The 26,461-nt window shown below is 51.6% G+C and overlaps 1 protein-coding gene across 3 annotated transcripts in view; it reads right to left on the bottom strand.

Annotated features, from left to right (window-relative positions):
* SNX19 (sorting nexin 19) overlaps positions 1–26,461 on the bottom strand; it is a 76,537-nt gene that overhangs the window by 44,339 nt on the left and 5,737 nt on the right. For 2 of the 3 annotated variants that reach the window (XR_010622351.1, XR_010622352.1), the window contains exons 8-11: positions 25,720–25,849; positions 17,237–17,421; positions 16,925–17,012; positions 3,347–5,327 (exon numbers count right to left, since the gene is read on the bottom strand). Coding sequence is in view for 1 of the 3 variants with exons in the window: in XM_065738542.1 (XP_065594614.1) it covers positions 16,177–16,312; positions 16,925–17,012; positions 17,237–17,421; positions 25,720–25,849 (539 nt within the window). In the remaining 2 variants the exon portion in view is untranslated. Of the gene's footprint in view, positions 1–3,346; positions 5,328–14,643; positions 16,313–16,924; positions 17,013–17,236; positions 17,422–25,719; positions 25,850–26,461 lie in introns of those variants that run through there. The other variant, XM_065738542.1, reaches the window with a different exon arrangement.

Genomic DNA, 26,461 nt, shown 5'->3' with positions numbered 1-26,461 from the left:
GAGAGCTGTGGATGGGCAAAGCACACACAGCACCTGCTCGTGCCGTGCCTGGATCCAGTCAGCACTGTCAGCCTCTCACTTAAAAAAAACCAAAACCAACAAATAGAGTTTTCTCCCATCCAAACCTCTCTCTTTCCCCCTCTGAGCTCATTCATGGCTCAGGCTCCGGGACAGCTGCCTGGCTGCCAAGTCCCCCCAGCTCACTCCTCGCCCCAGCACAGAGCAACATGAGCAGGATGATAGCAGGGCCAGCTGTGAGAAATCACTGCACCACTCAAAACAACTGCAGCAAAGAGCGAGCGGGGAAAAAACATAACACTGCAACAAGCCCCTCGCTCCTTCCCCTCTGCCTGCCCATTGTGGTCTCGTTGTTAACAACGATCCTTAAGTCACCAAGCCAGCCCCGGCCAAAATGACAGCTCATTAGGAATATTTAAAGAACTACGGTGGGTGGGGAGTGCGGAGCCCAGGGAGCAGGCGGTGGATTTTTTCACACCTAGGTGATGGTTTAGAACGGAGCTCAGGTCGATGGAAGTGACCTGGATCCCGGCTGGGAGCGGGGCCAGCTGCAGTGTGCAGCCCCCAGCTGCTGCAGAGCCCTGCTGACACCCACCCGGTGCTGGGAGCCCACAGTGTTGTGAATGCTGTGATGCCTCCCAGGCATTCACATTTCACACAGTCTCTGCTTCCAAGAGTTGCCAAGCTCTCAACCTGCAAGCTCGACTCAAACCCAGAGTTTTCTCTATGAAAAAAAAAAAGAAAGCAGAAATCCCTGTTTGGCTCCAGCCACTCACTGTCCCCTACAACAAACTCTGCAGGAACCATTCTTGTTTAAATGAGAGCACAAAGAAGGCAAGGATGCCCATGCTTGTGTTTGTGGGAAACATTGCTTCCCCATGGTGACTTGCAGAGTGGGCTCTCAGCCGTCCTCAAGTGACACCAGACATCAGCACAGGGATGCTGGGAGATGGAACTGCTCACCAAACACAGATCAGGAACAGCACAGCCTCAATAGCTTGGCAAGGCAGATGGGATTTGGAAAGGCAAACATCCCCAGGAACCCCACTGATAGGGGCTTTGGCAGTCAAACCAACTCTGGCTTGCTGGCCCCAGGAGGACAGCAGTGCTGAGGACACAGCCGACCCCAAGCAAGGCAGGAGCTGCTGTCTGTGTCTGCACATGGGGTTGGGATGGGGCTCAGGATGCCATGGGAGCTGCTGCTGGTGACAGGACTGCGTGGGAAGCTGAGAAAGAGCAGCAGCACTCAGGCAGTTAAGAACACGATTTTTTCTCAGTGTATCACCTTACTGCTTACTCCACAGCCCCCAAGGCAGGCCCTGCAGCCCCTCTGTGGCAGGGCAGGATGGGGCCCTGCAGCCAATTTCAATTTGAAGCCATCCCCAGGGGGTCATGCTGTTGTCCCACTTTCCCACTTTGCACCCGGTGGCAGGGCACGGCTGCTCCCCCTCTACACCCCCCTGCTCACGTGGGATTTCAGAGCTCTGGGAACTTCCCTCAAGGTTTTAGGTGAGTCTCTGCCTCCGGGGTGCTCGGATGCACCCAGAGAATCACTGCTCTTACAACACACCTCCACACCTCCTCTGTGCTGTGTTAGCTCCAGAGAAACAGCAGTGTTGATCTGTCAGCTCTGTTTGGCTTTGCTGCAGGGCACATCTGATGAAGCAGAGCCAGAGGTTATGCTCCCTGCTACAAAGCTTGAAATAAGGTTGCAAGATAAAAAGGAACCAACAAAGCTAACACTTCTAGGATGTGCCTGTCACCAGGATGCCTCTGGAGCTGTATGCACCTTCCTAACACGCAGTGGTGTTTCTGTCCAGTGTGAACCCTCCCCAGATTTACTCCCCCCTCCAGGGCAGTGCTCTCACCCTGTTGTGTGGCCATCCCCAGTGCCCTGCCTCTCCTGTGGGCTAAGCACAGAGGAGAGGAACAGGGCTTCACCTCTGCTGTGCAGGGGACTCTTGGCTCCTCAGAAGTAGCACTGATTGCACGTGTTTCAGCAAGCCCACGGGCTCCCACATCCTCTCAGCACATGAAGGAACAGCTGACTGTTAGCTAGTCAGGAGCCTGGTCCAGATGAACTCCTCCCTTCCTGTCCTCTGCCTTCCAGAAAGCTGCTCTCTCCCTTTGGACAAGTTGATCTCTCACCTACAGCGAAGGCTCTGCCCTCTCTGGTGAGAGCAGGAGCCTCTCCAACATCTTCTGAGATCGCTGTTCCTCGCCAAGCCTCCAGCAGAGGCATCCTGACAGCCCACTGCCCTTGCTTCCCTGCACCACCTCTTCCCACATCACGAGCTCATGCCACCAGGTCGGGTAGCACAAGCTTATCTCTGCCCAAACGCTGCTCTGGGCTTCTCTTCCATTTCTTTATCCTCTGAGGCTTTGATATGTGTGGGGAAGGGAGGACAGATGGACAGGCTGCACCCCGTGGGACAGCGATTGCAGGATGAGGTAAGTGGGTGCTGCAGGCTGAAGGACAGCTGTAGCTGTTCCCAGGATCTGGAGCAAGCTAATTGATAAATACCAGAGTTGGAGCTAGAGGAAAGCTGGGCATTCACAGCCAAGAAAGCCTAACTGCTTTGGAAGACATTCTGGCCTTTGTTGCACAATTTCCATGCAAAGCACTCACTGTACTCAGAGAGTGAGAGGTGAACAGGGGATAGATAATGCACAGCCTTCACTCATTGCACAGCCCAAAGCACAGCTCAGCACCGTCCTCCAGCTTCCCACCTAGCAAAGAGCACAGCCTCCAGCAGCCAGCACTGCAGCTTGTCCTGGCAACTGCCACTGGAGAAAGCAGAGTGAGGAGCAGCAAGGTTTGAGCCTCAGAGCAGCCAGAGGCATGTAACACACCGAGCAGCAGCTCCCACTGTGCCCAGTGGCCTTTGGAGACTCAGGGGATGGCCAGCAGTAACAGGGACCTGAGTGTGATTTCTGAAAGGAAGACTTAAGGACAGTGAATTGAGAGGTAAATAGAAGCTACTTGGAAGCACCGCAGCATTCTGTAAGCCAGCCTGTGTGCTCCTGGACAACAGCTACACGCATTAACAACTCAGGCCTACTCCCACCGATGAATAAATCCAACCAGAACAGACCTTACCTTATGCAAGCAAACAGCATCCCAGGTGCAGCCAGCACTGCTGCCAAATGCTCAGCATCATCTGACCACTACAGAAAGAACCTGGGAACAAGGCTCACCACCCCTTTGCTGCTCCTCAAGGCTTTACCTTCCTCTGTCACCTCAGTTACAATGCCAAACATACCCAGAGCACCACCTTGCCCAACCGCTCCTCCAAAAAGCAGGCAGTCTTGGCTCAGCCTGACTTACATCAGCTCCTGGCCCTCACAGTCCCACAAGGAAAGGTGACTGCTCTTCTCCAGGTGCCACAGGTTACTTCGTGAGCCCTCTCACCCCACAAGTGGCCTGGGGAGCTCTTCTAGATGCAATCTGAGCCACAGCGGTTGGCTGATCCTGCAAGACTTGGAAAGCTCTGGATTTCTACCCTTCCCAGCCATGGCAGCAGGATGTGTGTGCACAGACGTGCAGACATATGTGAGCATGCACCAAACACACGCGCACACCATCGTGTGCAAATTTTCTGTCTTCCGTTTGTGTTTGGCTTGGCTGCACAGCCTGCTCTCTGCAGGCTCAGCCAGTGGATATCCCAGTTCAGATAAACAGCAGACAGCTGCTGGGAGCCAGAGATATTTTGGTGATTAACAGCTGTGTGGGGCTATGCAGCAGAGCCCCTCGACCCGTGCAATCCCTCCTGAACAGGCTGTTTCTTTTCAGATTTCTGTTTGTCAGGGGAAGGCTGGAAGTGATCACAGGAGATTCTCTATGCAAGTCACAGGTGGGAAACCCGGTGAGAAGAAGCTGCAGCCTCAAATCCTGTCCCTTCCTCACCACAGTGGTGTTTGAGCTTTGCCAATGGCTCTTGCACAGCACTGCAGTGCCAACTGCAAAAACAAAACTGTTTAGTCCAAGCCTTCCTGAATTCCCTGAGATGGAATGCGATGCACAGTTGATCATTTCCAAAGATCTGAGGACATTCCAGTACGGTGCTGTGGTTGGAAGGAGGGCTTCTTTCTGCTAGAGAAGGGAGCAGAAAGGGATGGAAATCCATCCCTGGTGTGGGATGCCTTACTTACAAGCCAAAGGCTTTTTGATGGATGAAGGGGGTGAGAAGTAGGAAGTTGCTCACAATGCGACTATAAAAACAAAGTCAAGAGATTAGTTAATAATGTGTGGTCTGAGAAAACAAACACGTCTTTCCATAAAGACTCCAGTTCAAATAAACCAGTGCTGTTGTCATTAAGCCTCGCCATCTGCGTGCCTCTCCTCCACTGGGTCTAGTGTGAAATTTAAAGGGACCACTGAGCGGAGGAAGAGTCCCCAAACGTCAAAATCCACTTCAAAATCCAGATGTGGCTGAAAGGCACCATGATATGAACTCCTCCCTGAGTAACGTTTGTACTGAAATGGGATGTCTATAGTACAATGTCCTAAGGCAGGAAGCCTATGTTGAAGTGGCTGAGTTCATAGAAACACAGAATGGTTGGAGTTGGAAGGAGCCTTAAGGCCACGTGGTCCAGCTCCCTGCAATGAGCAGGGACACCCACAGCTCCATCAGGTGCTCCGAGCCCTGTGTCTGCAGGGATGGAGCACCACCAGTTACAGGATGGTCTCTTCAAAAGGCTGAAGCCTGAAGAAGTCAGCAAGCATAAGTGCATGGAAAGGTGGCAGGGTGTGCCCATGGGGTTCGTGTCCTCCTTTCCCTCTCAGCTGCCAGCATTTGGTGGGAAGCAGAGACCTCCCTTGCTCTGCTCAGGTCGTGCTTTCATGCCTGACTGCAGCTCATCAAGGCCTAAAGTCTAATAATGAAGCAACTGAGGCTGGGAGCTCCCTCTGACAGTTTAACTGATGGTTGTAATTAGGGACTAGCCCACACACCTTTCCATCAGCGTGCTGCACCGTGCAAGGCTTATTATGACTGCTGAGGAGAGAGTGTGCTTGATGTCCAGCAAAAAAGCACAGAGGCCTTCAGGGAAAGGAGGACAGCAAGAGCTGGTGTGAGCAGGGAGCAGCCTGTGCTCTATGGGCCACACATCCCATTATCCTTATGGCAGTTCTGAGCTCTGGGGGTGTCACGGATAAATGTGCTCCCATGCAGCATTCTGCTGAGCATTCAGGTGTGCAGTGTCTGCAGTGCTGTTGCTAGGCCCACCGACGTGCACTCCTCAGTGAGCTCTCAGTGCAGAACAAAGACCCCTTGACACAAGGTTTGGGTTCCTTTGGTTGTTTCTCCCTGAAAAATAAATGAATGCATATATGCGCATTTTGAAACAGAAGTGTTTACATAGGAAAAAAATAAACACACCCTGCAATGTGCTCATTTTCTAGGTGGCAGGTAGAGTCCTCTGGGCTCCCTGCTTTCTTCCTCCCAAGCAGAACCTGCTTCTCTTTCCCACCCCCCAAACAGTTTTGTGTCAGTTCCACCCTGCAGCCTCGATCCTTCTGACTCCTGGGCAATGTCTGCTCTGCTCATAGCAGTTCGATAGAAGAACTTGTGATTGTAAATGGCACAGGGAAGGAAAGGGAAGTAAACTGGTTATTGTGCCAGAATCGCTCCTGGCACTCCTCCCCTTTCTATTTTCTCTTACATTATAAAGCTGGAATAAATCGGAATGAGTTTCCCCAAAGTGAGCAGCACGCCGATGTGCTGAAGGGAGGGGAGCAGGATCAGCACCTCAGCCCCTTGCACTGGTAAAGGCAGCACACCAGGAACAGAGCTGTCCTGAGCTGCAAGTGGTGGGGAGGGGGAATGGACTCCGAGTGTTTATTAGCAGTCATAACCTTCATCAAATAACACTCAAGGATATGTAAAGAAATCTGTTCCACTGCAGCCTCCCAAGCCAAATAAAGGAGTAAATGGGACTTCTATCAAAAACCTCCTTTAAAACTCACGCATGTTGGGTTCTGAAACATATCCCCACTTCTTGGGGAGGAGCCAAAGCTCCAAAGGAGCTGCCCCAGAGCGAACCCACAGCCCTCAGTGCCAAGCACCAGCCCTGCTGGCCAACCCAATGCACTGGAATGGTGAAGCACGGATGGGGTGAGCGTGGTGGGAGAGGAGGATGCTCTCCCTGAACACCAAACCAGTCCCAGTGCATCTCCCAGCTCAGAGATGCTATGCATAACCAGAACCTCATTCACTCTCTTCCCCCCATCTATGGGACCACTATAGTCAACATTTGTGTATTATGCAGAACGACATGGGAAAAAAAAAAAGAAAAGAAACAGACTCTGTGTAATAGAGGTGCACGTAAATAATCACTGGCCTAATCCCCTTTGACAATGAAAGATATCCAACCACAAAACGTTCAAGCCTGTAACTCAACCTGAAATTTAAGCACAAGGAAGTTGTGTCAAAAGGGGACTTGGGTTCCCATAAAAGCCTCTCCGCTTCCAGACCCTGGGCCCCCAAGCCAAAAAAACAGAGCCAACTTCCAGACATAACATCTGAGAAGTGCAGGCCTCGCAGAGGGACTTGCTAAGTGCTGTGCAGAGACAGACAGTGGGAAGGCATGGGGCGAGGAGCCTGACGTGCCAGGGAGGCACGCTCTCCATCAGAGGTCCTGTGGGATGCACTGTGCATCCCATGAGATCGGTGGCAGCTCAGCCCAAGGGGTCTGGGGTGACCTAGCAGGCTGGGAAGCTCCTGTGCAACCCCCCTGATGTGTGGCCATAGCACTCATCTCGGTGCAGGAGGAGGAGACCCTGGGCAGGGAGAGGTAGATGAAATAACCCTAATTGTGGTTACAAGCCTCCTGCTCGACTGCTTCCATCCCACTGAGGACAGTGAGTGTGTGAGGTCCGGTGTGGAGACAGGAAGTGCTCATCCCACCCCATGCAGCCTCATGAACTCCAGTGGAGTGGGTATGTCCCTCTGTGAGGACATCTGAGGTGAATCAGTGGTCATAAGAAAGACGAGAAGCGACGGGAGCTGAATGCTGGCTTCTCACATCCCCGTGCTCCTCTCCTAACTCAAACCCCCATCCAAGGCAAGGTGAGCCACTGGGGCTTCAGCTTGCACTGCCATTGCCTCCAAACCCCTAACAGATCCATCTGCTCCGCATGCACACTGCACCCTCTGCCTGCACGATAGCCCCAGCATCAGACATAGCAGGAGGGCAGTCCTGGGAAAGCAGGACACAGCAAAGCTGGCACAGCTCAGCCACAGGACGTGGTGGTTTCCGAGCTTTGTCTGCCTTTACCCACAGCCCCTAAACACACGACCCTGCTGGTGCTGCATTTCTTCCCCCGACAGCATCCCCCCCGATTACGCTGGGGAGTTCCTCTTTGCTGGTTGGGAATTTTCCGATGTGCCGCTTTCTCATCGGAAAACGCCGATACGCTGAAATCAAAGCTTCTTGGTGGGAACGTAGCAGTGTCAGGGGATCTTCCATGGGAAAGTTTTCTCCAAACCCAGGCTGGAGCTTTCTGTGCGAGCCAGCACATCCCTGCCACCTGGCAGAGCACTGTCCCCCTGCGACAGGGACACCCCTACCCATTTTCCTCCCCCCTAGGACCTCCACCACGAGATTGGGTTGGAACGGAACTGAAGCAGGGCTGGAATTGGGCTCAGATTTGGAAGAATAACCCCCCCCCGGCCCGCACCCGGCTCCAGCTCGGTGGGGACCCCTCGTCCCCCCCCTCCCCTCGGCGGTTCCTCCATGGATGAGACAACAGCACCATCGTGTGCCTCCGCAGAGCCGGGGGAGATGCAGGGACAGCTCGCAGCTCCCTCTTGTGGCCCCTGCAGCAGCCCGGGGATGAGGATGGGGATGCAGGGTGAGTACAACACAGAACCGCAGCGTGGGGTTGCGGTTGCTGGGGCAGGAGCTCACCCCTGGTTTCACTATATTTATTGCCAAAAACCATCAGAAGGTTTGTGGTGCTTCTGTGTTCTGCTAGGGCCCCTAAGTATTAATCTTGTGGAGCTGGAGGGGGATTTATCCAAACAATATTTCTCCTCCCGCAGCCGCTTTCTGAATCCACCCTGTGATGGCATTGGGTCCTTCTGAGGTTTTTCCCGAGAACGATCTGCAGGGCTGACAGATTGCAAAACCTCTCAGTGCTGCCTTTTCTGCCACGCTCCAGGCTAAACACAACTGCTGCCAAGCAGAAAAGCTGAACAGTCGCTTAAGGACGATGCCATCCACAGAACAAGTGCAATGAACCTGTGGCCCAAGGGAGGCACCGCAGGCAGTCCTGCCCATCCTACACCTGGATGCTCAGTGTCCCTGACCTCCCTGCAATCCCAGTTCCACGTCCCCCAGGGTTTGGGGGCACGTGGCTGAGGGCACCACGCAGGGTCTCAGCACGCTTGGACCAGCTCACACTGAGCTGCTTGCCCCCAGCAGCCCTCGCCACGCACGCTGAGCCGGAGTGCTCGCTGCCGATGAGATAACGTCTCTTAAATCTGGATCTGTGACACGAGGGCGTTCAGCCCCGCTCTGCCTGCGGCTGCGTTCCCATTTCAGGACAGAAATGACCAGGAGAAATATGAGAGGTTAGTGACATTGTTGGCTTGGAAATCATCAGCCTGTCGCGGGAAGGAATGCGATCGAAAAGAGGCGTCGCTGGTGTTTGTTTTCAGGCCCTCAATGTGTGATGTGTTTGAATACACAGTGTTCTAATGCAGCTTTTGGGCTTCAGGTGAACCTTGTTGAAAGGGGTGGGACAGGTTATTTCTGATGGAGGTATATTTTGGGCCAAGAATTGCCCTTAAAAAAGATCTCAACACACAGTGCCTATTTATACCCGGGATGCTGCTTTCCTGGGGATAGGAGAGCCAAGCAGTGGGCAGCCCTGCATCCTGCTTGCCCATCCATCCTGCTTGGCCACGCAGCACCACTGCCCAGCTCCCTCCTAAAGGGACTGGGGGGGGTTCACACAGGCTGCTTTCAAGACACACACGAATCTGGGAGAAAACTCCCTAAACGTGCAGGGGTGTGTTTGTGCTTTGTGCTGGAAACAACAGCCATGTGCTAGTTTATTAGAACTCACTTGCACGGACAAAAGCAAAACAAAAGCTTAACACAGCTTGACAGAGCCCAGAGCAGAGCGGGTTCATTAAGGGCACATTGCCTTTTGATGCGGTGATGAAGTGCAGTGCTGGGAAGGCTCTTTACCAATCAATCATGATGGGAAGGCTCAGGTCGCTTGGTCTTCATCACTTGTTACAAAGGAAGCAACAAGAAGCGATCTCCATCCTGCCAGAACCACTCTGTTGTTCCAACAGCCCTTCTCCATGAGGGGCAGCTCCCCCATAGAGGCCACAGCTGGGGGCAGGGGGGTGAGCTGGGTGAGAAATGCAGCACGCAGTGTGCAACGCGTGTTCTGGAGGAGAGGGACGAATCCAACGGTTTCTGTTGGTGTCATCACACAAAAATGTCTATGGGCACAGGAGCACACGCGCTCCTTGTGCGAAGAATTCCTCGCACAGCCCTGACTGCGTGCAGAAGACAGCATCAGACACAGGACCACGGAGTGATAATGCTTCTGAAGGGCTCTGTGCCTTCAGCAGCTGTAAACGAGAGAAAAACTGAGACTACAGAATCGTGAAATCATTAAGGCCTCTCAGATCCCAAACCCCACCCCACTGTGCCCTGTTCCTCAGTGCCACATCCCCCCTGTTCTGGAACGCCCCCAGGGATGGTGACCCCCACTCCCTGGGCAGCAGTGCAGTGCAGCACTGCTCTGTTAGAGGATAAACTTATTCCTAACAGCCGACAAGCTGCAGACCGACCATCCAGCAGAATGCTCAATGCCTGTGGGTACCACGAACAAGCTGTATCCATCAGGACATGGCCCAGGCAATGGCTGCCACCTAAGAAGAAGCCCTGCTTGGTTTCTTGGTTTCATCCCATGCCAACCAGACACGCACAAGATGAGCCACCAGCCCCACGAAGTGGTGTTAAGTGACACAAGCTCAGCTCTTGTGCCTCTTTCTCCCTGCCCCACGTCGTGCTCCCTTGGGCCCATCACTGCCTTGCAGTCGGTGAGCAAAGCTATTAAATATCAAGTGCTTCCCACGAGCTGACATCTCTAATCCCCTCGCTGCCATCCCATTTCACACACTGGCAGCTGAGGCCTTTCCCCACTGCGAGGGGCTTTTTGCCCCCCATTTCTCTGGTCTTATTGCTCCCTCCCACTCACAGCTGAGAATTAAAAGACATAATAAGGGGCCCCTGAGCCAGAGGTGGGGAGGAGGGGGGGAAAGCAGGTCCCTTGTTTGAGCCCAGGATTCATCTGCTTCTCCCTGCGGAGATGAAGAGGCCCTTTCACCCCAGCAACCAGAAGGACGGAGCTGGATATGTGCTTACGAGCTCGGCCGTGGCTGGGATCTGCCAGCCTGGGGCCGGATCCCGGTGACGTTTCCAGCCCAGATTAGACAGCACGGTGCAAAACGCATTAGAGCCGCGGCCGGGCGCGTTGCTGGGAGATCAGCCCTTCTCAAGGCTGCACGCCTGGGAGCGAGCTGCTGTAGCTATGAAACCGCGCACACCGCACGGCCCCACTCTGCAGACGAAGGTTAATCAGTGGCTCCCGGCCCCACGCCCACCCCACGGCCGGAGGTGGGAGCCCGGAGCCTCTCCCCTCTGCTTTTGTTCTCTGCTTCTGCAGAGCGATTTTCATTACAAATATCCTCTTATGGGGCGCGCACGGCGGGGATGGAGGAGGGGGGGGGGTGGCCCACACAAAGAGAAACAGCAGTAATTACGGGGCAGGGGCTCCTGGAGGAGGGATTGGTGTGGATTTGACATGGCAGAGGTTCACACGTAGGGCCCCTCCGGGGGCCAGCTCCTGCTTCCATTTCATTAGGGCACACCGGGGGAACTTCTGCCCTGAAACCAGCTCCCAAAAAGGGGACAGTTGCACTTCTTTTATTCTCGCTTGGAAAGCAATTTTGCTGCCTGCCCCAGGAGTCCCCACCGTTGCTCTGGTACACGATGGGAAGCACAGATGCTGTGTGCTCTGTGTGCTAAAGCAAAACCAGGAGGTGCTGAATCAGCCCCTTCCAGCCTCGTGCACAAAGCCTGTGCCCCCACGTTGCTTACTAAGAAACAAACTCTGTTTCCATGAAATAATCCACAGGCTCGGATGCATTCAAGACTGAAAGTTGGTCTACTGTACTCTGCATAGATAGCTCAGGGAAGATGATGCAGGAGGGATGAGGAGCTGTCAAACTGCACGTTTAGCAGATCCCTCTCCTATCACAGAACCATTCAGGTCGGAAAGACCCCTCAGATCCCCAACCCCACTGTGCCCACTGCCCACGTCCCTCAGTGCCACATCCCCATGGTTCTGGGACTCCCCCATGGATGGTGACCCCCCACTCCCTTTGCAGCTGTGCAATGCTCTTTGGAGAAGGAACTTTTCCTGACATCCAACCTGAAACAACTGGTGACAAGTGCCACAAAACCCCCGGCCCTGAATGCTCACACTAAACACCAACCAGCATCCTTCTAGGTGCCAGCATCCACTGTGGGATTGGTGTGCAGTGGGACTGCACCTCAGGCTCCAGGTAACCCCACTGCTAAAAGCAGCCCTGAGCTCACGGTTTGCCTCCCTGTAAAGACACGGTCCTGGGCACAACTCAGACCCCAGCTCTGCATCCAGTTCCCAAACACGCCGAATCCTGCTTTGGTTCTATCTCTCCATTCCCATCGTCTTCTCTTTCTCTCATTTACTCGTTAATTTCCACGGGTCTTAATTTCCCACAGCCTGAGCCCTGCTGAGACCGCTCTGCCTACATGGGATCGCACGCCGCAGCCCTTCCTTCTGCAGGGAAAGGTCAGGGATGGGGGTTTAGTGTGCCGAGAAGAAAGGCAGCAGCAGACAGAATACTCATAAAGACCTGGCTGCGAGCCTCGCTGAGAAAATGTCAGGCTGGGGAGGCTGTAATAGCTTTAATCTGCAGTACAAGGGGATTAAAAGACTCGTTCTCACAGGACAAAAAAGAAAGGAGAGGAGCGGAAGGAGCAGAACAAGGGGAGAATGAAGGCTGCAAGGGGGAAAGGAGAAAGTTAAAGAGCTCAGCTATAAAGAACATCTCGACTCAAAAGGCTCCATCTTCCAGCGTAATAAAAGTGAAGTGGCCTGCACGGACAAGGGGCTTCAGCCAACAGCTTTGCTTGTGCTTTTTCACACTGAGCACACATACTTCACCCTCCTTCCTTCCATCAAGGCGACTTGTTATGTTTGGCTTTGTTGATTTTCAGGGGCAAAGGAGCAGGAGGGGGAAACAGAAGGTTAACGAGGCTCTGCCAGATGCAGCACTCCAGAGGAGTGGTGGGTATTATATTTTTTAAACAGTGGTTTGTGGTCTTTGATCCTCACACCCCCACTGTCCCTCCCCCAGGACAGCCCTCAACCCCCCTTGTCTCTGGGCCCTGGAGGAGCCCACAAGCCCTGGGAACAGGAAAGAAGCAGCAGCATTGGGGGATGCTCTCCTCAAGCAACCTTTCAGCAACACTGCTGCATCCTTTTCAGCCACTCAGGAAGGCCAGGAGATGGAGAGAGCCTCCACGGAAGGGGGAGGAAAGAGGGCAACTTCAAATACTTTGCAAAGGGAAAAAAACATCCAACCTCAGTGCATCATTTCAGGGAGAAAGAAAGGCCACCTGCACTGCCCTCAGGGCTCTGAGCAAACAGAAGTAGGTTTCCAGCAGCCCACTGCTGTTAAACAGGACAGGGATCGTTTCTGCCATCCACCTTCCCAGCTCAGCAGGCTCACACGTTAGGGGAGATGCTCTAGGACAACTCCAGGCACTGCCAAATGTCCAAACCTTCTTCTCTCAACTGTTTCACTACATGAGCAGCTCAGGCTGCCCAGCCCTCTGTGCACAAGTCACACTCAGAAAAGAAAAAACTGTAACATAATAAGCAAGCTCCAGACAGGAATTAGAGCACAGCATATCCGGTGGAGACAGGGGCTGGAGTGGCATTAAGGTGGGAAGAATATAATTACCTGAACTGGATGGCAGCCAGGAAAATGGTTATTAATTTAAGTCAAAAAAAAACCAGAAGTGCTCAAACCTGAATTTTACATTTAAACCCAGAAGATGGCAAATCACAGCGTCCCAATTCCAGGGTTTGGCTGGAAGGTCTCCAGCTGGGTCCTCACTCCCACTGCCTGTGGCCACAATGCATCCCACCTTCACCTGGGGAGCCAGGTGCCACCCCAGCACAAAGCCCTGCAGCCAGTCCCTGCTCCAAGGCACACACCAGCGAGGCAATGCCTGCACTATTCAGCACAGCAAAACCCACGTCCCATTCTGCACAGCTCACCTGCAGGCAATAAAGCCACGCTAGGTCACAGTCACAGGAAGGTTCTCTAGAGCACAGCCTCTATTTGATCTGCTAATAATTATCTGCTGTTCTGCAGAGATAAATGCTTAATCCTCTGGTTGTTGACACTGGAAATGGACCAGTTGGGCCCGGGGTGGATATCATCCAGGGGAACTTGGCTCCAGCCCTGATCCCTGCATCATGTGCTGTACAAATGTTCACTGGCTTATAGGTAATGGATTTCATAGGGTGTATGGGATCTTTCTATGGCAGAGCTAATCTAAAATAATACATGACCCAAGCATTCATTGTATCAGGTTTTCCTTCCTTCCCAGTGTTTTTTCTTAGATTAACATTTCAATTTTCTCTTTCAGACATTCCTCCCTCTTTCCTTATAGCTTACCAGCTTTCTCCTCTAGGACTGGTGTCAAGGAGAGCTTCCCAAGCAGCAGTGCCCAAGGGACATTGAGATGGGCCCTCAGAACCCCTGCTTATCTGGGAGCCTTTCTTCCTTCCAGGACAAAGGCCCAAAGACCTCCATGTCACCCCTCTGGTTTCACACTCATTGGGAAGCCTAAATCAAGTTTGCTGGTCAGGGCGAAAGGAGCAGGGCTGATGGCACCTGAGAGGGGAAAACTGTGTTCACTGCTGTACACACACAAACAGCCTCTGCCTCAGGATGCTCTTTCCATTTCTTTTGGCTGGCCTTATTTGCTTTACCAAAGCACTGGAAATAAACTTTCAGCCCACCTGAGTTTGCCACTGTTGTGTTCAATTTAATTTGAAAGTAATAGTGAGACAAAGAACAGGCATTAGAAACTAAGAGCTGAGTTTCTTATTGGATTTTGTGTTGCTTAACAACAAGATACAGAGAGGGGCTACTTGTTCCTGGGCAGCTACATCTTGGCTGTGAGAACAGACTGATATCTACAAAGGAAAGAACAGGAGCTTGAAGCCTAGCCTGTAAGAGCACAGGAAAGGGCTCTGGCAATCCTGGTTTCTGCTTTCCTTGCTCTAAGAAAATAAATTCTATGCCCCTCCAAGCCTGCCAGCAGAAATCACAAATTATTTCCATCAAGAGGAATAAATATTGAGCTGCTTGCCTAGTGCCAGAGGTCAGGGTTAAAGGCATGTTAGAATCTCCTGGCAAAGACAAAGTCCTTCCAGGACACATCCAGCATTAGCAAGGACTGTGCTAGCCTCTGCCCTCGGGTGGAGCTGGTAGCATGCAGTCTGCAGTCCACCTCTGACTTATAGTGGGCAACTCTACCACCTCAGAAGCGTCATTGCTGAGAATCTGCTCTGATTAACTGTCCAAAACTGCACTGATTCTTCACATGGTGCCTTGTTTTGGGATGATCTAGGGGCTTTCTAACAATATACTTCCTAGCAGCAAGCTACTCCTTCCCAGTATTTATTGCACAACACAGGCACATGCACACCAGAAGCATGAAGAAACACACAGCCATGTGTCCATCATTAAGCAGTTATCTCTGGAAAGAGCAGAGGCTCTGCTGTCAGCAGTACACGTTTGAAACACATGATCACAGAGCTCCAAGAAACTGCATGAAAAGCACCACTTGGTACAGTAACATGGAAATTTGTTGAGATCTTGCATGACTTCCTCTTGCAATGCCTCCTCTTTTCAGTGTTGCACTCTGTTGAGAACACCAGGAGCAGCATCCCCTTGATTTACAAAGTCCTGCACTGGTCAGTTCAGTGGTCTATATCCTGGGAGAAATACAGACAGGTCTGTTTATGTGCTTTCTCCAGGTCCATCTGCCCTGTCACCAGTCTGACAGCCATAACGTGCTGCTCTCAAGGATGCCTAACAGCTGACATCCCCTGGCACACATTGAGCATTAATCCTGGGCTCATAGGTGTTCACTCCTCTCCCAGAGCTCGCTGTGATGAGCTGATTTATGTGCTGTGTGCAACATATGGGTCAGCTCCTTTTCTCCTGTGCCCTTCAGGTGAATGTCTCAGGGACTGAATGACGACTCAGCAGGCAAAATACATGGTCATCCTGAAGCCCAGCTAAGCTACCATTCCTCTTCAAGCAAGGGAACAGTTCTCTTTTCTAGGATCAGTCTACCCTACTTGTCTCTTGATATTCAGACAGCAAAAGATGCCAGAAAAAGACTGTGTCAGAGGAGTGGCAGCAAGGAGACAGTTTGTCTTCCAACTTCCCAATCACGTGGGCTGTGGGGATGAGTTCCTGGCTGACTTCAGAGCTGATGTCACATCTCCTCACTCCATCCTTCTCCCCATCTTCCGTCTGGTAAAACAGATGGCATGGGGCAGGCTGCTTAGAGAGAGCAGGGACAGCACTTGGCCTTCCTGTCACCTGTCATCTAGATACCATCACGCCATGCCTCTGCACGCCAGAGCCAGGTGGAGCTTGAAGTCACAGATGCAAAGCTTATGTGCCATCTGCCTTTATACATTAGGGCTGGTCAGGCACACAGGGCAAGACATGACATCCCAGCAGCATCTTTGTGCAGCCCGCACACCTTCTTGGATCATCCAGCTGCACAGAAGTCAAGAATCCTCAGCTCAGGCTCTCCACCAGATCAGCAATGGAACAGACACTATATGGCAAAAAGATCTCATCAGCCACTGGCATTGGGTCTAATCCATCACCCAGTCAAAACAGAGAAGCCTGGAAGCAGCCTCATTAAGTTACAGCTGGAAGAATTCTGAACAAGAAGCTCCCAGACACGTTCAACAAGCACCGAAAATTAAATCATCCCATGCCTGTGGCTTCACTCCTTCACTGCTGGCTACACCAGCCCTTGTTAATGTGCTGCACTGCCTGCTTTCTCCAGGCCACTAGAGACAGATGGCACGACAGCTGCAGTCTCCAGCTCATCACTGGAGCCCTTCAGAACCAAGAACTCCAGCAGAATATCCAAGAGGCAGAAAACCAGGTGCCTGAAATGGAGAGAAGACAAAGCTTAGCCAGGGGAAGATCAGCTGGAGACACACAGGAGCCAAAGGAAGACAAGGCAGAAACACTGACTGACTTCAGGAGATGAAAGATCTCGTGCCCTAGAAGAAATGTTCCAAGGGATGGTTCACTACCCCCCCACCCCCAAACCAGGGAGCATTTGAAGCTGATGAGCAGTGCAGAAAGCACAAAGGCATCCCCTGGAGCAAGGTAGCACATGCATTTCTCAACCACAGAAGCATTGCTTTCCAAATGCACAGCAACAGGTATGCAGACAAACACCACCTACAAACACATGCAGCTCCCAGAGCTCTTCTAAAACCAATAAACTAAATGAGGGTTTGGTTTTATTTCTTTCCATGTCATCTACAAGATGAGAAAGCACAACACTGCAGTTAATATGATTGGTTCAACCGCCTCCAGCTACACTCAGGTCCTAAAACACACCTTCACAATAATCACACCAGGTTCCCTGATGGCGTATGGAGTCTGTAGGAAGATTAGCCAGACAGATCCTACATCAAGCAGCTCAAGTCAGAGCCCAAAGCACAGCTTACAGGGCCCACTGCAAGGTAAGGAGACCGTAACCAGTGTACCTGTTTATAACAGGATGGCCCAAGGACTCCAGCACCAGGCTCCAGCTCATGCGACATTTATCAGTTCCAACGATTTCTTGGACCACATCTGTCAACATCAGAGGCAAAGCTTTAGGAACAGTGCATTTTCACTGCAGGAAAAAGGCTCAGACTTCTCCTGGCGGGTGTCAAATCAAAGTTTGTGATGGTGCTCTGAGTGTGAGGCATCCTGTGCTCAATATTACCACGAGAGAAAACATCTAGGGACAGAGCTGATTTCCAAGGAAAGCGTTTCAGCCTCAAGGGCAGCAGACATCTCTGGGACACACTTACTAGGCAAGATCCCCATCAGGCTCTGCAGGGCCTGCTCTGCAGCTGCTTTCTTCTGTTCCTCTGTCCTGACTGGTTTAGGCTTTTCTGGTAGAACTCCTCCAGGCCAGATGGACTCCTGCAGCAGCTGGAGGTACTGCACCCAGCGCTGGGTGCAGGTCAGGTTGATCACCTGGACTTCCAGCCACCTGTGGAGAGAGAAAGGTGAGGAGACATCAGGTTTGGAACAACTCTGGAACTTTCTACTGAAGCACTGGAGGGAAAACCAGCTTGCTGGGTAAGTTAATGCACAGTTTTCAAGTATATGTGTCAAACATTTTCCCAAGTCGCTCCCAGAAGGGCTCAGAGGCACAGCCTGCATGGGGGAGATGTGTTGCCACTGTCTAAGGTGGCCAGGGCAAATTTCTAAACAAATGGTCCAGACCATCCTCCCAAAGTGTTAAGTCACTTCCCTGCACAGCAGCAAAAGCCACAGCCATTGGTCAGAGCTCAACACTGCATGCAGTCCTTCTTCCCCAGAACAAGGAGCAGCCAGCACCCAAATCCTTGATGCCACCAAAGCCAACAGGAGGGTCTCCGTGACTCAGGGCCGGGGTCTGGGTAGGGAGAATGCTCCTGATTTTGCCAGGACTTCAAGAATCACAGAGAAGATGGCAGGCAGGGCCAGGAGACCCGTTCCTCTTGGCAGCTGGTGTTCGTGCTTGCAATTCCGTCACCACTACGCCCCGGCAGCTCACAGTACATCCAAGAGCATGGGCCCTGCCAAGGCAAACTTTATTTAACCTGCACTCTGCCAGACTGTCTGCATTCTTCTCTGGCGAGGCATGTAGGCCAAGGGCGTCTTTCCCCGTGCAACCAGGACAACACGAGTGGAGTGTCAGGAATAGCAACACCAAAGGTAACAGGGCACAATGGCAGGAAGCTAGGGCTGCAGCACACCGTGCCCCTCAGCAGCAAGGAACAAGGTGCCTGCAGGTTTACTGATGCACACCTAGGAAGGGCCAACTGCAAAAGCAAAAAGCATTAGGAAGCTTGAGATGAGCCTTGGTGCATTGCAGCAAGAAGGGCAGTCATGGCTCAAGGGTTTTACCAGGGCCCAAGCAATGCTCCAGGTGCTGGGGAGGTTCATGCTGGATACTAGGAAAAATATATTCTGTAAAAGAGCAGGGATGGATTGGCACAGCTGTGCAGGAAGTAGTGGGGTCACCATCCCTGGGGGTGCTCCAGAGCTGTGGGGATGTGGCACTCAGGGATGTGGGCAGTGGACACAGTGGGGTGGGGTCAGACTTGGAGATCTGAGAGGTCTTTTCCAACTGGAATGATTGTGTGATAGCTGTGTGTGCTGTGTAAGCACAGTAGCAGCACTGGAGGAGGAGTCTGTATGCTCAGCTGGGGACCACAAGTTCCTGTGCTGCTACACAGGATAGTGCAACTTCCACCAGGATAACAGGACAAGATGTCACAGCACTGTCTTGTATTTCAAACATGCCTTTGCCCAAACAATTGTTTGAAAGAGTTTCTATCTCCAGCAATCAGCAGCTTAACACCTTGGATCATGGTAAACCTTCCAGCCATCCCCAACCAAATTAAAGTGCTAAGCTGTGGCTCCTCTAGGGAGAAGAGCTTTCATTAACATGTTTTCAAATACAATCTGCTTCTCTAATTGAGAAAGCACTTGACAGGCAACAGAAGCTTGGAGGTTTAGGGACAGAGCTGCAAACAGTACAACTCTGCATCTGGGGACACGGGATCCAATGTTGACTTGAAATTCACCTCAGCAACAGTCACTTGCCATCCTTTAAGAGGCTGCAAACAGCAAAGAAGTGTTCTTTTTCTTAGGAATGCTCTTAAAATAGCAAAACCTCAAGCAAATAGTGTGCAGAGTGAAAGCTGAACTCTAAGACAGCACGCATTTCCAGACAGCTTGAGAACGGGCTGAGAAGTGACGAATGCTGGAAGGCCTGGTACAGACAGCCTCCCATTTCTAGCTCTTTTCTTTCTATAAAATCACCAGAACTAGGCAACAGGACCTCCAGGTAACACCTATAAATCTTATCACACGTGCACACATTTTGATTATGCAAGTGCTTGCAGGTCTTGGTTCCCACAGTTACAAAACACAGCAGATGGATTTCTCCCTGGCAGCTCCCTGCCTTTCCATCCAGGAAGCAAAGGGCAATATCCCAGGGCAGAAGGGGAAAGAGGGACCCAAAATGATAGCATGGATGTGAAAGAGATCAGACAAAAAAGGGGCCAAGAAAGATGAGAAATTAAAGCTGGGCGCAAATGGAAGATGATGCAGAGGAAATCAAAGAATGGCTTGGGCTGGAAGAGACCCTTAAAGATTGTCTGGTCCCATTCCTGCATTGAACAGGGACACCCACAGCTCAGTGATCCAGCCTAACCCTGGGTGTCTGCATGGATGGGGCACCACCACCTCTCTGTGCAATCTGTGACAGTGCTCTGCTACTTTTTATGATAAAATACTTTTTCCATTCTAAATCTCCCCTCCTATGGTTTGGGACCATTTCCCTCGGTCCTATCACAACATGTGCTGTGGGTTCATTCCCTTCTGCAAGTCTGTCAGCGTGTGCTGGCCCATCCCAAAAGCCCTGGGAAGAGAGGAGCCATCAGTCTGGTGCCTCAGCATCCTTGAGTTGTATTGACTCACATAGTCCTATCAAGCCCTACTGAGAAAACCTACCTGAGTAAGATCCAGATTTCTAAGGCACATTGACCTTTTCACCAGGCAGACTTGCTGCATCAGCACCAGATCAGGTTTAACAGCTCAAACTTCTCATGCAGGAACTCCAAACATGTGTGGGTCCAAAGCTGACTCTCACCAGCTGATCCCAAATGATTTTTTTTGTACTATTAAAGGACTAAGCATCAGATCTGTGTGCCACACCAAAAACACACACCCCTGCTCCCAGGTAGAAATAAATCCGGCAAGAAACTGAAATAGAGCTATCCTTTTCAAGTTACTATTTCCATTCTGGTATTTAATGAAGAAATAACCTTAATAAGAAAAACAAACCCATCACCAAACCATCTCCTTACACTTTGGCAGAGACCAGAAATAGAGAGAAAGTGACCTGCTGGGCTCAGATGTTAAATGCCTCCATACTGCCCAATGCAAGAAGACAGACTGCCAAGGCTACGAGGTCCCAGCCCTTCATCTGGGGCTACATAACTTGCCCATGTTGTAAGGGTCTTCTGTCTGAAATAGCTGCTGATGGAGGAATGAAATTGCTGCTAAAAAAGAGCTGTTTTAATGCCGTGGCTTAAGTTGGAACTCCAAGGTCAGCTGAAGGGACACATGAAGACAAGAACAGCAGAAGTACTCTGGGAATGATGAACAAGGTCTGGGTAGCACAGACCCTGGCCCCCCTCTGCCCCCTAAAATAAACAGGGCTGCTAACAGGGAGCAGTCTGGTCAGGCAGGGTCAGGAACAAAGCACTGTATATAGACCAGAGCTTACCCAGCTCTTGCAAGCAGAAAGCATCACTTAAGTGCTGCAGGCATAGGGTTCATCTGCAGGAAAGAGCTCAACTTCATGACTAAAGGAATTGTTTCTTCTAGAAGAGAAGAAGGGACCACAAATGGTCCAGCAGACCAAAAGCTACAGTTCTGTCCATATTTACAAACAGCTGCTACATTATCCCTTCCTTCCAAGCCCTCTTCCCCCAAATTGTGCCTGAAACCACAATAACATCCTTAACATGAGGGCTCAGAAAGAGTGACACTTGAATGAGTGATGCTTGGCCCCGCTGCCTCCAGAGCAAACCTGCTCTCATCCAGGCCATTGGAAGGCTCTTAGCAGAGGAAGGAAAAAAGGAAAGAAAAACAAAAAGAAAGCCCTCCATAAATCAAAGAATACGAAGCATCCTGAGACCTTTTAAACGTCTGGCCAAAGACACGCATGCAAAAAGTAAACTATCCATCTCACCTTACTGGAAATGTTCCTCTCTCGCTGCCCTATAAAAAGTTTACAATTGGATATGCTGTGAACAATGCGTCCTGTACCCCTGCCCGAGCACACTTGATGAAGTGCTTGACCAGCAAGGCAGCAGCCCCACGGCCAAGTGCCTTCCCTTGAACACAGTGTCTTGCCAGCCTCCCAGACACAGCTCTGCCAAGGGCAGCTGCTCCGAGGGAAGGAAGGAAGGAACACAGAAAGCTGACACAGGCAGCGTTGCCTGCACAGGGCAGTGGGGCTGATGTGTTGCACTGAGATTGGAGCTGGAAAAGTGCTGGGAGAGGAAGGCCATGACATGCACAACGTTCCCCTGTGGGCAGAACATCACTGCTGCTGCTGGGAGGCATGGAGCAGTATCTGGGTGTTCAGGTCCTGTTACTGGCTTGTTACTTGCCTTGTTACTGGCTGCTCTCTTCAACACACCTGCTGCAAAAAGAAAGCTCAGGAAGACAAGGCTCCAGCTCTAGCATCTTCCCACAGTGAACTAACATAGCTGCTCCGCTGGGTTCTTACTTTTCTCAAGTTAGATCTCCCTGCAACACTGTGGGGCTCAGGAAAGGGGGAGAAAGCTCTGCAATGAAAAAATCATCCCCAAAAGCCCTTGATTTTGAACAAAGCATCCCAGCTTTTGATAACATCTTCATCAAGTATTTATTGAGCCAATTAAGCTCTCAGCAGTGCCCCAGGGAGAGGCCAGGCTGTCTCAGCCAGGTCCTGCTCAGAGCAGATTGCTTCATTAGCCCACTTCAGAAAAAATACTTAAAAACAGCATTAACCCTTCACCAGCTGGGGAAAACTACAGCTCTCAAAGAGAAATTATTTCCCCTCAATCTTCTCCCGCTTCGTCTCTTCTGTTGGAAATAGGAAGTTTCTCTTTCTTCTTAATTTGGGGAAAAAAAAAAGTTGGCACATCTCTAATTGCTGAAACAGAGTCAAAAGAAAATGAGATGCAGTTAAAATAATGTTGCAATTGTTATCAAAGTAGAGAGCACTTGCCTCATTCTAGCGGCTGTTTTGGAAGAATGCTGCCTCTAAATGAGGGGAAAAGAATTGTTTGGGACAGAGATTCAAAGCCAGATCCAAAATTTCCAGGTGCTTGGAGACAGCTGAATCAAGGCTTGTTTCCAAGTGGATTTTTATTTGCTTTACACACACGAAGACACACGGAGCCCTGAAGATTGCTTTTGCTGACATACCCCAGGCTTGCAAGTCCTGTTGCTGTTAGCAGCTACAACAGCCAAAAGCCAGAGGTGAGGAGGAGGATGTCATGAGGCTGCTTGCCCTGCATCCAACATATTGCTGCCATGCAGGCAGGGGCATGGGCTCGCAGCAAAAGAGCAATGAGACCTCTGCAGCCCTCACTGCAGAGCTGAAGGGATGCTGGCTAACCATGCCCACAGCAGGGAACAAGACAGAGGAACAAATGGACTGAGGTTCTCCACCTGCAGCAAAACACAGGAGGTGCTGCCTGAATCTGGAGTAGAGAGCTACCTGCCAGAGACAGAGCCAAAGGCAGCAGAGTGCTGGGAACAGCTTCAGCACCAGCCTTCCCAGCTCCTCCTGGCACCATAAAGCTCTCTGGCTCTCTCCTTTGTAATGGCTTTTTCAGAGATAACACAGGGAGAGAACACATCTCTGCAGCAGACATGCTGCTCTGGGTGCAGGGAGGCTTTGCACCATGCTTGGTGCCAGGTCTTCCCACTGCCTTGGATGCAGACACTGCTCCTGCAGCCCTGCATGGCTTGGGGCAGCCAGGACAAGGCGCTGGCAGTGGGCAGAACGTCCCCAGCACGCCCAGGCTGCAGGTGCAGGCAGGCTGACTCATGGACATTGGAGAGGATGGGGCAACAATACATGCCAGTGGCACACTTGAAGTCAAGAGGATCAAGGGGGCTGCCAAGGGGCTTTATTTTTCCCCAGTTCTGTTGGCACAGAGATCAAGGAAGAGAAAGCAGAAAAAAACAGCAAGAAACAGAGTGGAGCTATGAACTCTTTGACTCACACAAGTGCCCCAACACCTGGCCTGACACCAACAGGCTCCAACTCAGAGCCCTGAAGCCAAGAGAACAACAAAATGGCAGCCAAGGTCAGCAGAGCCTACCCAAACCCAACCTTTATAATGGCCACAGCACCATGACACAATCCTGCAGGAGGGACGAGGGGCAGAGAGGATGAGAGGAAGCTGCAGCATCCTTCGGACACATGCTGAGGCCTGGATTGCTGCAGGGACTGCTTGCTGCTCCACCAACAACTAGCCAGCCCTAGGATGCTGATTCTGAGATGTTCACGTGGTGGGGCTGTAGTTTTCACCCTTAGTGTCCTGCCTTCAGGTGATATGGTCCTGTGAGAACCACAGGAGAAGCCAAAAGGAGCTGGCTCCTGGCAGACCCCGACCCAGTGACCAGTGTGCCACTGAGGACAGAGTGAGGGCAGGGTGCAGGGTCACAGCACGGCGTGCTTTGCATGCTTGCCATTTATTTTTAATGCTGCTTTGACTCACAAGCTCCAAAAAGGACTTGAATTCTCCAAATGCTTTTTAGCCCTTTCCCTGAAGAGACCAGAATAGCCCCATCTACTCCTCTCAGCAAACAGGTTCCTGGTGAGAGTTCTTCATTCCCAGCCTGCGGGAGGGAAGTGGGACAGATGGGCACGGAGCAGGGCTTGGTTACAGGGACCTGGAGCACACAGAGGCTGCTGGAAGCTCCCCTGCACCCGCCTCTCCTGTCAGCTCCAAAAAAGGATCACTCCCTGTTACATAATGGGGTGAGCACTGCTCAGATGCAGGCTTGCACACACAGCTCTCTTTTACTTAACAATACCTTTTTCGGTCATACTCTGTACCGCCACCAAGCTGACAGTTAGCAGAGACAGATGGTGCCTGGCTCCAGTGTGTGCAGCTACAGGAGGGGGAAAGAGGAGCAGAGTGGGGTGGGGAGGGCTCAGTCATCAGCAACAGCAAGGAAATGCTGGTGCTCCACAGCACCATGGCAATGCTGAGGGCACCAAAGCCTTCTGAATAAATGCTCCCCAAGGATAAGAGGTGGGCTCCCTTGAGAAGTCTGACTTCTTCATTGGTGGTGCTGCTTTGAGTTTTTTGCTCCCACATGGGGCACACGCAGCACACAGCAATAGAAGCACTCAGAGGTGGCCGCAGGAAGGCTGCAGAAGCAGTGTGTTTCTCATGCAGCCCAAGATGAGAGAGAAGTCAGCAGCAGCAAACCCCTTCTTAACACCCTAAATGCTCCTAGGACAGGCAGATTTCAGCAGACACATCCAATTCCAGGGGCACATGGTATCTGCACTCTGTAGGAGGTGCTGACCATAACACCAAGAAGAAGAGATCACGGCATCACTTCCAGCCCAAGGTTTGAAGGCAGCATGTTCAGATTCACCCAGACCTATTGGAGCTGAGCTGCTACAACCACATCCATTCTCACAACAGCACAACACGCAGAGCTCCTCCAGCTCCCAGAGCCAGGCATGTGTGTTGTGTATGACAGCTTCTCTAGTGGAAAATACCAGTGCCACGTGTCAGTGCTGCAGGCTCCCTGAGTGACCGGGACACAGCTTATTAGGAGGTTATGACGTGCATGCTCAAGCTCTCATAACTTCGTGCTTACATGCAAGGATTGGGTTCCAGCTCATTCCCCAAGACACCAGAACCCATTCTGGAGAAACTGGAGTAACACTCACCTCCTCCCACCCGAGGAAACCAACTCAGGAGTGACAGCCAGCAGCCTCTGACCTCAAAGTGCTTCAGCAACCTCTGCTGAGGGCAGCTCAAGTTACCACCCAGGTTACAATGTGCTGTGCTGCACTTTCTGGCACTGGTTTTGAATGCCTGCTACAGAAGAGAGAGTGCAGTAGTGGGAAAAGCACTGCTCTGAGGCTCCCCCTAGCCCAAGTCCTTCTGGGAAGCCTTATCTTTTACACTATAGACCACGTCCTCAGCTAGTGATAGTCACTGACCTACACAAGAAAACAGAAATGCTCTGTTTGTGTCTCTTGGCCTGGTGCCCTACCACACAGAGGCACTGGCCTCAGAAAGGCTTGGCAAGCACATACCAGCTGGAAAGGAAGTCTTTCCCTAATACATCTGTGGGTCAGTGCCCAAGGCACAGGCACTACTGGCCCACCAGAGACTGGAAAGGGATGCATCAGTGAGAGCAAAGGCCCTGGGAGCTGTTACTTGACAAGTCCCTGTTCCCCACGCCTGTTTATTCTCCTTTTGTTGAGAGCACAAGCTGAGGCCCTGGGCAGCAGGAGCACAGCAGAAGCCAGTCTCTCCCTGGAGGGCTGAGGAGTTGGGCATATTTACTCCTTCTCTGAGAAGCAAGTTCACATGGCTTTCCACTGCATCAAAAGCCAGAAGGCTGTCTCCTGGCGTTACATTGCTGCTCACAGGGAAGGTAAACCTCCAAGATATTCACTTCACAGAGCTCCAGTTCAGAGCAACTTCCAAGGCACTGCCAGCACAAGCTGAGAGGTTGGTCACTGAGGCCTTACCTTTGAATGAGGGTCCCAAAGAGCAGATGGAAGACTTTCTGGATATTCTCCATGCCCAGCCAGCTCCAGTGATCCATCAGCAGCAAACGCAGCAAGTCCAGGGCCAGGTCAGCCAAAGCAGTCTCAGAGTCTGCCAGGAGGAAGATGTCAGCTCAGAGTCTACACAAACAATGGTGAAAAGCACAGGAAATTCACTCTTTCCCCCAATAGTCTGAGCAATGCTTTGCTCCCCAGCTTAACACCTTGTGCCACATGCAGGCAGTCAGCCTGGGGATCCTGCCCTCATCATCTTCATTTCCACTTCCACTCAAGCAGCACCACCCTGCAGCAACAAGAACACAGCACTGGCAGTTTTGCTCAGTTATCAACCCCTAGACAATCATGAAGATGGCAATGTGCCCAAAACGAGTGAGAAGGAAGACTGTGATCGTGGCCAGGAACAAGGAACCTTGCTGAGGACCATCTTCCCCAGTTCTCAGGACACTTCCCCTCCCTAACACATGATGTTCTCCAGGCACAGAGCTCTGCTTGGTGTCTGTGGGCTGCCACCGTGTGGCAGGTCCGAGTCTCAGCAGGACAATGGACAGAGCATTTGGTTTATCTAGATGCATCACTTCTGACAGTGACACTCCTACACCCAGACATGTATACCTGATGACACAGATCAGGTACAGAAAAATCTCTCATCCTCAGACAGATGAGAAAGCCTACAGCGTCAACACATTCAGCTTGCTAGAAGACT

The sequence above is a fragment of the Cyrtonyx montezumae genome, unplaced genomic scaffold (assembly GCF_038088225.1).
Source record: "Cyrtonyx montezumae isolate F1298 unplaced genomic scaffold, pur_monq_1.0 scaffold_22, whole genome shotgun sequence".
NCBI lineage: Eukaryota > Metazoa > Chordata > Aves > Galliformes > Odontophoridae > Cyrtonyx > Cyrtonyx montezumae.
This window is presented reverse-complemented; position numbering and strand designations above follow the sequence as displayed.